The 16,531-nt window shown below is 31.1% G+C and overlaps 1 protein-coding gene across 1 annotated transcript in view; it reads left to right on the top strand.

Annotated features, from left to right (window-relative positions):
* Positions 1-16,531, top strand: part of LOC107454018 (synaptogenesis protein syg-2-like) — a 99,775-nt gene that overhangs the window by 39,117 nt on the left and 44,127 nt on the right. The window contains exons 2-6 of the mRNA XM_071181825.1: positions 497-592; positions 7,496-7,680; positions 8,981-9,143; positions 9,900-10,010; positions 16,240-16,449. Coding sequence (XP_071037926.1) covers positions 497-592; positions 7,496-7,680; positions 8,981-9,143; positions 9,900-10,010; positions 16,240-16,449 — 765 coding nt within the window. The remainder of the gene's footprint in view (positions 1-496; positions 593-7,495; positions 7,681-8,980; positions 9,144-9,899; positions 10,011-16,239; positions 16,450-16,531) is intronic.

Raw genomic sequence — 16,531 nt, 5'->3', positions numbered from 1 at the left:
CGCTATAATTGCTTATAAGACTTTCCTTAAACCAGAAATTGTCCTATGTCAACATGAAACTTTGCTACCACCATACTTAAAATAAATACTCTGTTACTTATATATTGTAACTGACATGGGTATTCCAATTGCACAGAGTCTAGCCTGATCAACCGATACCATTCCTTCCATTTTAAGTATGGGCCTATGCACTCTACTGACGCATGTATTTCAAACCCTCTATTAACCAAGTAATTCAATTAATATAGTACAAATTATGATTCAAATTATGATTCGAAATTATGAATCAAAAATAAATTTTCATTTGTCATATTTAACGAAATATGATTATTTATTGTTTTTACCGGTGCATTGATGTTAGATATTTTTTTAAATATAACTACTACAAAAATAATCAACGTTCGAGTGAGAAAAAATCAATTATATGTTAAATATTTAACAGTACAAACAAACAATTAAACTCATATACCAAGTAAGCTGCTATAAATTTAAATAGGTCATGTTACTGAATTATATTATTTTGTTACAGGTGGTGAAACTGGCATTAAATACAAAATTGACCCCACGAAGAATCCATTTAATGAAGCAACAGGTTAGTACACATAGTTTTTTATGCATTATTAAGTGTTGAATCTATCACCACCATGAGGATTGACGAGTTTTAGCGAGTATCCTGTGTTATTCTCTTAACCACTTTCAAATTAATCAAAGGGCCACCAAGCCATGCTAAATACACCAAACGTGTATATATATATATATTTTTATAAATAAAGTTTGTATATATATATATATATTATTTTAAATATATATATATATATACTGCCACAGATATAAGCTGAAATTCTAAAATAATTTCTTGCTCAATTCATGGTAAAATTGACACNTATATATATATATATGTATACACAGTTCAGTCACATTAATGTGCCCACCACCTACCTTCGACGTCAACGTGTAATAACCAATCACAGAAGGCAGGTGGCAGCATATTACAGTAGAGTGTATATAAAGGATGTCCTAGGGCAGTGGTGCGCAGACTAGGGGTCGCGATCCCTGTGGGGGTCGCCAGAAATTTTTTGGGGGTCGTCAAATTTTTATGAAATGCATTATCCCTGCATGCTGAATACCATACAGTGTACATATAAAGAGTGAAGCTCCGTCACTCACTGTTTAATTGCAATTCCATGCTGTCCACTCTTTCTTTGACCGTAATGCGTAATGTATGTAAAGTGTGAAGACGCTAGTTTTTCACTCCGGTAGATAGCGCCCTCTTCGCGGTAATTCGCCAGTTTTACTGAAAAGCGCCTATTTGACTAGACGTTAACCGCAGGGAAAGGGCAAAAATCCGCTTCCGTGATCGCCAATCAGATGACGAGGTACGCGGTGTATCTGATAGTCAGAGTGAAGACGTGAAGTGTTCGCATGAAGTTGTAGCATATAGCAGTTGGCCTGCAATTGTTTTAGTTTAACCTCGAGTTTTATCATGTGACGTTGGGTAATTTTGTTTTTTTATATTTTTATCGGGCTTTACTACTCTTTGTTATCATGTATGTACTATCATTAGAGAAAGATCTCTGTTAATTTTATTGAATTTCTCGAAAAAAAATGATAAAATTTTTTATATTATTTGTTTTAGTTTAAATAATTTAACCCCTATCTTCATAATGGATAAATGGGTAATACGTACACCAGGTACATCTTCAGCTAACAAACGAACAAAAACTGATGAGAAGTCTCAAAATACTGAACTAAATGCCCGATCTAAAAAAATAAGAAAATACAATGAGGAATTTATTAAGTATGGTTTTACATTTTGTGTTGTTGATGATGTAGAACGCCCGATATGCGTCATTTGCAACGAAAAATTAGCAAATGAGAGCATGAAACCAGCTAAATTAAAAAGGCACCTGGAAACTAAACATAAAGAACTTCAAAATAAACATGCCGATTTTTTTCAAAGACGAGCTAAAAATCTGAAAATTCAAAGTGCAGATTTAAAGAAATTTACAACAATACCTCAGAAAGCATTACGAGCTTCTTTAAAAGTTTCTTATCCAATAGGAAAAACAATGAAACCCCATACAATTGGAGAATCCCTTATCCTTCCTTCAGCAACTAAGATGACATCAATTATGCATGGCGATAAATATTGAAATGAACTAAAAACAATACCATTATCAAGAGATACCGTGTCTCGGCAGATTTCCGAAATGTCATGAAATATCGAGTCAGAAGTCATAAAACGCATACAAAATTCATCTGTATTTGCTTCACAACTGGACGAGACTACCGATATTACTAAAATATCACAACTAATTATTTTTAATGAAAACAGAAACGTGTTTATGTTGCAAAAATTTGGAAAGAAAAACAACTGGAGAAAAAAATATTCGAAGTAATAAATGAATATTTTGAAACAAAGTCCCTTACCTGGGCAAACTGTGTTACGGTTTGTACTGAAGGTGCTGCAGCATTAACAGGTTCGAATAAAGGGCTCAGAGGCTTAATTCAGAAGGTGGCGCCTTTTATGGTATTTAATCACTGTATGATTCATCGGCAAGCTCTTGTTGCAAAAGATATGGATGAAGAGTTACACAACGTATTACAAGAAGCTGTTAGTTCAATTAACTACATTAAATGCAACAGCCAAAACAGCCGTCTCTTTACAATACTTTTCAATTAGATGGGCTCAACGCATGAGAGATTACTGTTACACACCGAAGTCAGATGGCTTTCACGTGGGAAAATACTATGACGGATATTTGATTTGAGAAATGAAGTGTACATGTTTTTAATCGAAAAGAAACATAGATTGGCAAGTTATTATATCAATGAAGTTTGGCTACTGAAGCTGAGCTATTTAGTTGATATTTTCGAAAAACTTAACGACTTAAATGTGAGCTTGCAGGGTGAGAATTCAACTATCATAACAGTAGCCAGTAAAATTCAAGCTTTTAAGAATAAGCTTAGTCTCTGGAAAACTGAACTGAATAAAAACAACACCGACATGTTCCCTTGCTTTAACGATTTTATCAAGGAAAATAATATAGATTTATTTACATTTAAAAACATCATTTCCAATCACATTGAAAAGTTAAAGAAAAATTTTTCGAGAAGATTCGAGGATTTTCCAGAAAACGATCTTGGTTGGATTCGTGATCCATTTTCCCTTGACATATGCTGTTCAACTCTTCAAATTAGTGAGAAAGAGCAATTGATAGATCTAATTAGTGATTATACTCTTCGAAATCAATTTAAGACTCAGCCTTGCCAAAAATTTTGGCTATCCGTGGAAAAACAATATCCCGTTTTATGCAAGAATGCCATCAGAGTGTTAATACAATTTGCATCAACGTATTTATGTGAAACTGGATTCAGCAAACTAGTTTCAGTAAAAACTAAATACCGCTCGTGTTTAAACCCTGAAGATGATTTGCGAATTGCAATTAGCAACATACATCCAAACATCGATGAGATAATTAGAAACTTGCAGCCACAGACATCTCATTAAAGGGCAATTTACTGATTTTTGTGTTTTATAAAAAGAATTTTCTTAAAATTATGAATAAAATTAATATGAGTCAAATATGAAGATGTTTTTATTCGATGAAACGAAAAAATTTGCGAAATATACATCGTATTTGTGGACATTTATCTTTAGGGGTCACCAAAAATTTTCTCTCTACAATAGGGGTCGCAGTCGAAAAAAGTTTGCGCACCACTGTCCTAGGGCATCGGAAAGCATTTCAAGCGTTGGCGTAATACAAAAACGAAGCGATTTATCCGACGTCCAAAAGGGCATGATTATTGGCCTTCGGGCCAAGTGTGGAAGCATTTTGGAAACGGCTAATTTTGTGAACTGTTCGCGTGCCACCGTGGTGAAAGTATACCGTGCATGGTAAAATGGCACTTTCCAAAATCAGCGGCTTGGCACATGCGGTGCACCACGGGCTATAGATGACAGAGGCGTAGGAAAGCTACAGAGATGCGTTCGGGTGAATAGACGTGCAACTGTTGAGCAACTGACTGTCCAGATGAACCAAGGGGTTACCAAGTGTGTATCCTCAACAACGGTTCAGCGAATGTTGCTGCGCATGGGCCTCTGCTTCAGAAGCCTGGTTAATGCATCTATGCTGACTGCTGTTCATTGGCGATGAAGGCTGGAATTTGCCTGCCAGTACCGCAACTGGACGTCCGCATAGTGGTGACAGGTGGCTTTTTCCGATGAATCACATTTTTTGCTCTATCGAACAGATGGACGTTGGCGTATACGGCATGAAACGTCTGATAGCAAACACCCTGCAACAATTACCGGAAGGAGCATTATGGTTTGGGGAATGTTTTCCTTGCATTCACTGGGTGTACTCATCATTGTGGAAGGAGCGATGGATCAGCACAAGTACGCATCTGCCCTTGCGGACCATGTCCACCCCTACATGCGAATGATTTTTCCTTAGAATGATGGCATCTACCAGCTGGATAAGGCGAGGTGTCATACAGCTCACAGTGTATGTGCGTGGTATGAAGAGCACAAGGATGAGTTTACCGCACTTTCCTGGCCAGCAAACTCACCGGATTTAAACCCAATCGAGAATCTGTGGGACCACCTCTATCGGGTTACTCGCGCCACATATCCTCAACTGCGTAATCTAGCGCAGCTGGCTATGGCACTGGAGCATTCCAGTGAACACCTTCAGAAACCTAACTGACTCTCTTCCTGCACGTCTCGCAGTGGTCCACTCTGCCAAAGGTGGTTATTCCGGCTTTTGACAGATGGTCACATTAATGTGACTGGATTGTGTATATAAATTAATATAGTACAGATATATATTTGCACAGATTTTTAAAGAAATGTATTTAGTTCTCTTTACTAATTGCGTCATTCCTCATTCCAATAATTTCATTTTATTCCTCAATCACATCCCCAATTCGTAAGTTAGTATCATCCAAACCATAATGTGTCTCAAATTTGATAATTTTAGGCAATGCAAGTTTTATTAATTTTAAAAAAAAGTAATTCTCGATGCGTTCACTACAATATTTGTTTCTAATAAACAACAGAAGGAGAAATAGAATTCCTTGTTAAAATTTCTTTATTTTAAATACGTATTCTGTCAAAATATAACCGCGAATAGGAAAGAAACTGTGTTATTTCTGTTTCGTCATCATGAAGGAATTTGCAATAAAAAGTTTCTTTTTAATGGTAAAAAAATATAAAAGATAGGAAATATAACTATTTTCTTTTCTAACCGCGAGATTTAATTAAATAAGAAAAAATTTATTATCTACTCTAACCAATTTTACATTTCGGTTCCTCAGTCAGTGCCTTTTTTGCAAAAATTCAATTATCTTAACTCTTTCTAAGATTCAAGTTTCTATGTTGTTCTTTCTCTTGTATCCCATGTTTCGGGACAGTTATTTTAATAACTTCAAAAGTAAATAGCCTTCGTTTAAGCAATCTTGTTATGCTTCCTTTAAAATTTAAATTAGAAATGCAGAAATACCTCTTCAACTCCATTGTATCGAATAAAATTTTTTCCCGAGATGATTGAACATTTTATTTATTTTTTTAAAAAATATTTTGAGTTCTCTAAAACTCAGCAGATGCTCTGAGTATGCTTAGTAATTTTGATGTGAGTGATAAATTAAGCATCCAAATTGAATAAATCGGCTGTGAATAATCGTAAATTAGGATTTTTTCAAAGAAAAATTCTCTTAAAATTTGTTTTGTTAAAATAAAGTGAGTTTTTTCACAAAGTTTTGAGTTTCTTTTTCACTAATTGTATTTTATACATTGCATTTATTGATTTTCTTAAGTATGAAGCATTTTTCTATGTTTCTTAAATATTTTCAATTATTTAAAAATCAGCAGCTGTCTTATATTATACTCAGTATTTTTGATCTTTATAGTAAATGAAGCATCCTAATTGCATAAATTAGCTATAAATATTCGTAAAAAAGGTTTTTTGTTTAAAATCAAAATCTGTTTATGATAACAATAAATTAGTCTATGCTGTGAATTTCTGATAGTTTTCTTGTCATTGTGTAATTCTCTGTTTAGTTTAAAGTAAATCGCAAAAACGCCAAACCTTCATGTTTTACCAAATTTTTACTTTAAGAGAAAGGAAATAATAACATAAGGATATTATATTATATTATATTATATTATATTATATTATATAGAAAGTAAGCAATTGAAATATATGAATCTGCACAAAAATGATGATGTTCTTTTGTCAAAACTACATTATAGGTGTTGTGGTGGCTAAAATCATTGAGATATCGTGCAAGAATAACTATAGGGATCGATCCTCACTTTGGTGATCACCGATCAGGCTTACCTCGCTTTTAATCCATCTATACAAGTCTTGAAAGCTGGTCACATCACCATTTTTACTTTTTTTATTATTTCACCCTACCGAAACACAAAGCACCATATCTCGAAAATGAAAGTCGTTTAAAACTAATAGTAAATACAGAATTAAGCCTAATGATTGAAAAGAATCGTTAGAATTAAGTACAAGACGTATTTAAAAAATTGTAGTTGAAAAACTTGGGGCTAAATAATAAAAATTCATGTTTACAGATTTCACGAAAGAGCATATTTTGTGAAAATGAGACCTCCATTTCAATGTTGACATTAAAGTATTTTTGTGTATTGAGCTTATTTAAAAGTTTGAATATAATAACTCATACAAAATCTACTTTAAAAATGAATATTGGTTGCTTTTTAAGACGATTTAAGTAATCTTCGTAATCCGCAGGAGGATAAAGACTTGATAACTGTTATGTAATAAGCAGTGTGTCTCAGGAAATTATGTAAAATGCGAAGACTGACACACAAATTTTAATATTTATACAAAATACTCCGTCCCGCAGTGGACTGATCGTTAAGACACGGTTCCCAGCAGATCACCGAAGTCAAGCATCACTGGCTGCAGTCAGTGTGCGGGTGGGTGACCCACTTGGATCACTGTGCGTAAGGACCGAGGGTGTGCGGTATTGATCTTCGTTAAACTGTGCTACCGTAAAGTGCTCGACTTCGCGTGCAGGTCGTTGGGCTACCGAAGCGGGGGTGCCATCCCCTCTGCAGAGGATCAAAATTGTAATGGCATGTCTTCGGATCATCCTCAGAGACGCTTCCGAGACCGTCGCCAATAGGCCGTTGTGCAGCTCTAGTGCGACGTAAATGAACTACAACAACAAAATACTCCAACTCTATAAAATATGTTTATGAAGCACAGTTTGTGCAGTATGACCAATATAGTGAAAGAATTTTATGCAGAATTTAGAACTAATATAACTTTCTAATCCTATATAAGATCAATATCGAATTGCAAAAGGCCAAATATACATGCATTAAGTATAACAACAACAACAAAACGGAAAAAAAGGAAAAAAAAATAATCCTCTGGCAGGGTCAAGTATAAAATTAAATGCATAGATTATGAACACTTTTCTGCATGTTCCACAAATATAATTCTTTTCCTTCTAGAAAATCCTGAAATACATGCCGTTATTGGTTCCACTGTGTCTCTCCCATGCAATCTCACCCCACCTTCTCCGGATGATTCATTTTCCTTAGTACTGTGGTATAGGCTTGATTTACCAAATCCTATATATACAGTAGATGTCAGAAGTGTCACTGCACCAGGAGACGCAAAACATTTCTCCAGTAAAGTAAGCAGTCATATTTATCTATATATATATATCTTTACATCATCTTTCAAATATATATTTAGTATATGAATGATACACTGAAACATATGCAATTCACTGGAAAGAGTGAAAGTTAGAATCAGTACATAAACATGTATACTGTTGGGAATTTATTGAGACAAATGGTTAAGTAACAATTTATTCAATTGCTATTTCACCACATTTAACGAAAACATAGCAATAACTATAAATGCGAAAGTATTCAAACTGTTAACTGTGAGAAAAACCGCTCATTAACTTCTTCCATCTAATACGTTTGAAAAACCAGAATTTTATCGCACCAATTAGGCCCACCTAGTGTATTCACTTAGTTCCTTGTAGCTACTTAGGTGAAGCCACTTATTGCATATCAGAGCCGAGAGTGCTATCAATCTGATTACCGACAGCACGGGGGATCGAGCTTCAAGCGTTGGCACCATATTTTCCCCCCATTCCCTTCCATACCTGAAGAGTTTCCAGACCCCTGTAGTCCCCAATGTGTGACCCTGGACTATTAGAATACTATACTCTTATTCACGCACAGATGATGGAAGCATAAAGCTGCTTAACACAAAAAATCTTATATTTTCTAACTCTTACGATGCGTGAAACAACCAGATGAACAAATTAAGCAATGATTTATTTGATAACACGAAACTCAGTCACAACCTAACTCCAATGCCCAATATCTAACGAAAACCTAGCTCCAGTTAAATTTCTTTTTTACGGTTTTATTGAAACCATGCTAAATGCAAATTGTTAAAAAAGCAATATATTTTTGTATGCATAATTTTTTTAACCATACTAGTTGTAAATGGTTTCAAAACCGTAAGCGTAAAAAAAATTTGCTTTACAGTAAACTTTACGTTGAATTGGGTGTATAGACTACAGCCGGTTAATTTAGTGTAATTTTAGAATGAAAATTCCACTAGTATGAAATTCTAACTGTGTGAAAACTAAAACTGCTCTATATCATTAATCTAGCTAGATTTCTATCGTATGGTATACTTTAAAATAAGAATAGTAATGATTAACTACACCTGCAAGTAGTAATAAATAACTAGTATTATTCATTAATAGCATCGACATAAAATTACTCATTTGTACGCATACGGTTTAATTAATACTTTATTCATTATTACTTATAAAGAATAATTACTATTATTCATAAATAACATTAACGAGCAAATACATCTTTGCACGCAACAATTTTGATCATGCACAGGATCCATTAAACATACATACTTTTGATATAAACTTCTTTTTATATTTTTTTTTCTAGGTCCTTGGTACTAGAGCACGTTTTAATGTGAGCAATCAAAGACCTAGTCTAGCATCACTTACTCTAGAAAAAGTTAGAGAAGACGATGCGGGTGATTATAGGTGCAGAGTAGACTTCAAGAGGGGAAGAACTCTCAGTTGGTTGGTAAAGCTCAATGTTATTGGTAAGAAATAAGCGAAAACTGATTTTTTTTTTAAAACATTCTTTGCTGGAATATAAAATCTAAAATAATATGAAACAGGTTAAATGATATTTAATATAATATGATATTTTGAAAGTTATTTTCCATTTTCATTATCTTTTAATTTATGTCAAAATCATCGAAACAATGTTTTAATTCAAGTGTAGTAACCACTGTATTATATATTTAAAAAATAAAAAAAAAGATTTTCTGGGACTGGGATTTACAAATTGAAAGATTTTTTTAAATTTCATGGAGCAGGTATTGAATTTTAATTAAATTCATTTATGAAGGAAAAGTATAAATCCAAATAATAATTTTATTTTTATTTTTACTTACGTACTTTTAAATTTTATGTTAAATATAAGGTGTGGATCAACGACTAGCATTTTAGTATCCACAAGAAAAGTACCTACAGAATTTTTAAACTAAAAAATCAGGATCGAAAATGAAACACTCAAAATACATTTAGAAGATGAATACTGAATTATTCACAATTAAAAATAGAATAAATTTATTCATTACCATTACATTGTAGTTTTAATACTGTTAAACAATATTTCGTAGTACATAAAGGGAATACAATACTAAAACAATTTTTTTTTATATTTATAATACATTCTAAGCATCTTTAATGTATTCTACAGCAAATACTTCTTTATTTAACAATGCATTCTAAATATTATGTAGATACTTGAAATATTTTTAACAAGAATGAAACTATTTTCTTTTTTCCAGTGCCTACAAATAGTTTAGTGATAAAAGATAAGGATAATAAAACCTTATCTGAAACGATAGGTCCATATAAAGAAGGATCATCACTCACACTCATATGTGTAGCTCACGGAGGTAAGATAATTCTAATGGAATTATTCTGATGTGTCGTTGAATGATTGATATAAAACCTAGATTACTTCTTAAAGGTGAAACGGACTCCGTAGAAAATGACTCATTGAGAGCAAAAGTGGTGTAATTAAAAATATAAAAGTTTCATTCCGCATTCGAAATCTTGTAAAACTTCGTACGTATAGAATTTTTTCTTTAACTGGGCGGAAAATTTGACGAAAACTGTATGATTTCTTTATGTTTGCTTAGTATAAGTAACATAGAATTAAATATAATTTGAAGATTTTCAATGGTTTGTAAACTGTTATTCTGTTAAATAAATAGCGTCGTTTTTCAGATATCAGATTTAAAACAAATGACAGTTATTTGTTACGTTTGAGAGTGATATAAAAATGATATTTCATGTTCTTTTTTTTCTCCTTTTGTAAAAATGTTTTTTATTTCTTTCATTTGAGAATAAAGTCAGCTGATTTTTTTTAACTGAAACTTTTGTTTATTTTTTTATTTTTGCATTCATTAGATGGTTCCTTGTAATTTGTCCAAAACGGGTAACATTAGTTAACTTTTGCGTCGTCTGTAACCGAATTTTTTTCACCATATTAATGACAATGAGGAATTTTTTTCAAAATTCGATTTAATTTTTCTCTTTTCAACCGGATTATGAACGCAATCTTATTTACTCGTTCTTTGTATATTTGTATGTAGTTCTTGAAAGAAGAGTTTTTGAGACCTGCTCATTTTTACCTTTTAAAATTTTTTAATTCATTGTCTACTTTGTAACTCCCTATTGAGTATATCTATAAGCTCAATAATTAAGCTAATTCATTTAAATACTTTACAGCTCCTTAAATATAGATGAATTTTTCGCATACAAAACTTTATTGGACCATATATATATATATAGNATATATATATATAATATCGATATAAATTTAACAAATGTTTCAATTTGGAAAAGACGACAAGAGCGAGGACAAGAGCGAACTAGAGGTTCTCTAGTTCGTCATCCTGATGATATCAATAACTCATTTTTGTATTCTTCACAATTGTTTGTGTACATGTTAGGTATTTGTTTCGAGCATACTATTTATGAGAAATCATTTTTCTTTTTACTTTTTAAAATTGTTAAGTCGGAATTGATCAAGCTCGAAATAATTCTTAAATATTTAAAAATTCATTCAGTGGTTTAATGGTGATCGATTTATAGGGTTAACTAATATTTGAAATTCAGCCTTGTTTTGCTTGAAATTCCGCGTCTTTTAAATCTTTTTCCTGTGTTTAAACCAGAAATTCTATAATGAAATTTCTAAGTCCCCCTTACTATTTTCCCTTCAGGGTAACAAGGGACAGCCTGACTTCAGATATTAATATCTTTTCATATGAATACATACCAAGTGGCAACAGACATAACTAATCATGTTAAACATCCCGGCTCGCTGGTTTCCATAGCAAATGGCTGAGCATAAATTAGTCTTAAGCCTCTCAAGCTGTGCCTTCTCAAGAATCAATAGAAACACTCGCCCCTTAGAGATTAATTTATTTGGCAAGTTAGCGATGATCGTAGTACTGAGTAATCGCACATTGCTTTGCTGAGTCTGTTCCGAGGCGATTTGATAAGAATTTAAGAATACGAAAGAGTCCTTTTGTTCTGAAGATTTATAAGGTCAGGGGGCAAATGGAAAGAATTTCTTTGTATAAAAGTGTTAAAGTAAATGATGACTTTAGCATAAAAGATGCAATTTAGAATTTTAGTGTGGCAGTTTAATGATAAAAAGCTTTCATATATCTCACATTTGTTTCGCTTGGAAGTATATAAAAAATTATTTATCATAAAATTCATGCAGGTTGTTTTTAATATATCTAATTTATTCTTTGAAGCAACTCACATTATACATATTTAATAATATTTTGAATTTAAATTTAAATTGAAAAGAAAGAAATATTTTGTAAGTTAAAGCCAATTTTCACTTCCCCTCTTCATACAAAGAAGACTTAAGAATTTGTCCTTCGGCCTTTTTTTTCGCATTTTTTTTTCTTCCTTTTTTTCCTTCTATTTTTTACGCTTAATTAAATTGCCTCTGAAACACTGAGTAAAACTATTAATGAATAACGTCTTTCTCTTTTTTATCCCTCATTTAACTTTAAAAATTTGGTGTGATTTAAAATCGAAATATAACGATAAAATTAATAAAGAATTTATCTTTTTTTTGTTATTCCGTTCAGAACGAAAAAGTATAAATAATTCTTACGTTATAAATTTTGCGGACTTCGATTTAATATATGACGCTCCTTCATCAATTCAATATCAGATTAACAATTTTTATTTGATTTTTTATTTTAAACTAAAATGAAAATTTTAGCTTTTTAATAGCTTTGATAAGACTATAAAACTTTAAAAAGTCAAATGGTAAATTGTAAAACTCTCTTCGTAATATAGAGAAAAATTAATTTTCAATAAAATATAACATTTTAAATTTCGAAACATTAGAAATTTAGATAAATTTAGAAAATTAGATGCTTACTGTAAATTAACGTTATGCTTGTAAAATTATCTTCAGTTCAGGGTTTGACGTCATTTTTTTTGACGTCACAATGAATCATGGAAATTAGGCCAAGTAGTGTAGGGCAGCCGCTCCATATGCTGGAGAATTGTCCAAAGTTAATAATGCAGAGTAAGATTTTTTTCATAGCATGTTTTGTACTTTGTGCTTATTATCTAATGCTGCAACAACTATTTAAGACAGTGTACATCCACATATTGAGTTTTCAAGCTGTATGTACTTTTTTTTTCTTTTCTTCCAGACGTGGGGCTGTATGTACTGGCTGCTTCGATCAGAAGTTGTATGAAATCCAACTAATAATAAAATTAACTTATTTTGATTCGACAAAATGATAAGTTCAGTTGAGGCCATGAAGTAGTTTAAAGTTTTCTATGAATTCAAATAAATCAAAATTCTAGTCATTTTTTTATTAAACTTTTATTTTAGCACTATTTCATCAAAACTTTGTTTAAAAATAAGTTCTGAATAGCAAATTTAAAAGAAAACATTACTAATAATAAAATTATATTTCATTTAAACATCAAAAACATAATTTTTGAGAAATATTTAACAGCATGATTTTGTAATTTTAAACAGCATTTAAAATAGAAATTGTTTCTTATTAAATTTTTAGTAACCAATTACAGCTGCTCATCATGAATTTATTTTTCCAGAGTACTTTTTTACGCTTTGTGAACTTTACTTGAAGGAGGGAGCTCGTCACTTAATTCAATCAACTCTACTAATTTTGCTTCGGTATGATGCAAACATGAATACGTTTGTTCACTGAAGAAAGTTGTTCTAATGAAAATATATAAAACTCTCACTTGTGAAGATTCAGCAATTTTTGAGCAGTATTTCGTCAATTTTGAGAATCATTTCGTCGCCAAATCGTGTGGTTTGTGAAGAAACGGTACCTCTCAAATATAGGACAAAAATGTTTCCCCGACTGAAATCTCATGAGGCATGCGATTATTTCAGTTAATGAGGCTCATTATTAACTAAAATCAAGACTACACGATCGAAAAAAGTCGACTCATTATATGGTAGTTAAGGAGTTGGCCATACACCCGGAAGGTCTCGGTTTCGAATCCCGCTCCTGGCATGGGTGAAATTCATCTCTTTTTTTCTATTTGTCCTTATTGTGTTGTTAGGGTGCAATTAATTCACCTATATGGTGCCAACTGTAAAGTGATTGTTTGAGAATTAAGTACGTTAGACCGTTCAGCATTTTTTCATTTTTTTTTTTTTTTTTTTTNTTTTTTTTTTTTTTTTTTTAAATAAGATGACGAAATGTTTCTTTAATTTTGACGAAGTTCATTTCCTTAAAGAAGTGACTGTTATTTTGTCACTTGAGCCTAATACCAGGAAACTATTTCAGTTAAAACGAAGAAAGTTTCATGATTATCGATTTTGTCTAAAAGTGTAACCATGCAAATCAACTTGTCCTCCAGTAATAATAATAAAACCCCCGAATTTATCAGAGAGTAAAATCTTGTATAACTTGCTAATCGAAAACGTCGAATTAAATAATTGCTTTAAATAATAAAGACTACAAATAATTGTTAAAAAGTATTTGCTGAGTGTGATTATACTTAGAATAACTAGTTTTATGATTGCAGCCCAATACATTTTAATTCACTTACTACTAGATAAATTTTTTAAGAGTAAAAGATCCAGACTTTACAGCTATCCTCACTAAGCTAATGGTAATATATTATCTAGATTACGGCTGCTTTTCAAAATTTAAGGATCCAAAATTCGTTAAAATTTTAAAAAAAATATTCTGAATAAGCAGTTTTTTTTGCCTAATTTCAAAACTTAATTACCATGCAGCACCAATTATTTAGCATATTTAAACTCTGATCTTTGAATCATTGAGAATAAACTTTCAGTTAATTGATCAAACATTATCGGAAATGATATTTTGTTTCATGAAGCAATTTTGGTACTTCTTACATTCAAGACTTTTTTTTCCAATTTACATAGTTTGTTTATTATATTTTCAATTATATAAAAGCGTTATTCTTAAAGTGCCATACTATAAAAATGATATAGAAGACATTTTTGATTAAAAATGATTTCTTATCTTCATTCAGATGGTAATAAAAGTTAAATTTAATTCAAGATTACATCTCTAAAATTGCATTTGTTTAGTTATTTCTTTTAAGAATATCAAGTTTTATTTGTCATTCATAAAACCGTAAGCACGGATTTATCAAATAAATACATGTTTTCCTTCCTATACCAAAATATACATCGTTAAAGTATTTGAAAATGCTTCCGAAATCTTTCTGTCATTCTGCAGGAAATCTTGTCAAATGTTACCTTCATACATCAGGAGGGTTGATCTTTTGTTAAAAAAAGAGAAAATACGCTCTTCGAAAATAGGATATATCAAAAAGACCTTAGTGCAGAAACTTGAGAATAGACGGGAAAATATGCGATGACAACTACAGCTTTCAAATTCTCCGCAAAAGGAAATAAGAGTTTTGATGTGATGGAGAAATGCTCGACGGATTGCATTTCAATGCTTCAGTAGATATGTGAGTCAAAAGAAAAAAAATAAATTTAAGAAATGCAAAATGACGTGTGCTACATTGGTTAAAATCTCCCACGCAACTGACAGGAAATTCACAATTTCGAACTTTTGAAAGTTTTAAACGAGAAAATCCCATTTTTAGTGGCTAAACTTCATATTTAGAAAAGGAAATAAATTCTGAAAATACTATTAAGAAGATAGAATGTTTTGAGGAAAAAGAAAATAACAATGAAGACAATTTACAAAATATTTGATAGATTTCAAATTGTTTGACAATTTGAATAAAATTCAACTTCCATGATTCGAAATATTTAACCATTAAAAAGGCAAAGGGATATTTTCTTTAATATTCCTGAGAACATTTCAAAAATACGGATAATAATTATCTAAAATTATAAGACAGTAATAAGTAAATATTTAAGTAAATATTAAGTAAATATACGACACTAATAAGTAAATATTTAGATTGAGTTTTTAAAATATTATTTTTAAAAGCAATAAATTTTTACTCACAGTTATGAGAATAAGTTAGAAATTTTTAGATTTTAATTTTATTTAGAAAAAAAAATATTTAAGTTGGATGAGAAAAAAGAAGTATTTAAATCATTTGGGAAATATTTTTATAACAAATTTTTCCTTTTAATTTCTATTTAAAAATTCTGCATAAGGATTAAGAAAGTAAAAAATGGAAAAGAATCTTTCTTTATAATTCTTGAAAAAATTTGAGAGATCTCAATGAATTTAAAATCAGCAAAGAAGAATCAGGTAAAAAAAAAAATTCTTCTGTTGAAAATGGACACAGTATGTTTTATAATTAAAATAATTATTTAAATTAATTTAAACTTCATTATGTCTATTTGAGGAACTTTTTAAATTAAATATTAAATCTATGCAAAGACACTTTTCTATTGATATGCAAACACAAATAATTTGTAAAATTACTTTTTAAATATAACATTATACCCTTCATAAAAAAACAACAGTTAGGACATATATGGGTATTTAGATAATTATATTTAGGGGTATTTAGATGGTTTTTTTTCTATATTTCCTACTTAGATGGCCTATGTTTTCAGATAAAAACTGAACTAAGATTCTTTTGTAGTCTTTTTTTTAATTTTATGTATTGTTAGTTTACCTTTTGTTTCAGGTCACCCACTACCTTCTGTGACCTGGTGGCGTTCCAAATCAGATTTGATTGATCAATCGTACGAAGCTGATGAAACAAAGGAGCTTGTTAGAAACGAAATGATCATCGAATCACTCAAAAGAGAAGATTTGCTCACAGAATATACCTGCCAGGCTTCAAATACAAATTTAACAGCTCCCATCACGAATTTAGTGAAATTGGACATAAGCTGTAAGTTTCATGGCTTCACTCTTTTAAATCATCCAAAAGTATCTTAAATCTACATTAAAGATGAATTTTTTTTATCCATATA

Source organism: Parasteatoda tepidariorum, chromosome 6 (genome assembly GCF_043381705.1).
Source record: "Parasteatoda tepidariorum isolate YZ-2023 chromosome 6, CAS_Ptep_4.0, whole genome shotgun sequence".
Taxonomy (NCBI): domain Eukaryota; kingdom Metazoa; phylum Arthropoda; class Arachnida; order Araneae; family Theridiidae; genus Parasteatoda; species Parasteatoda tepidariorum.
The sequence above is the reverse complement of the archived record's forward strand: the minus strand, read 5'-3'. Positions and strand labels throughout refer to the sequence as shown.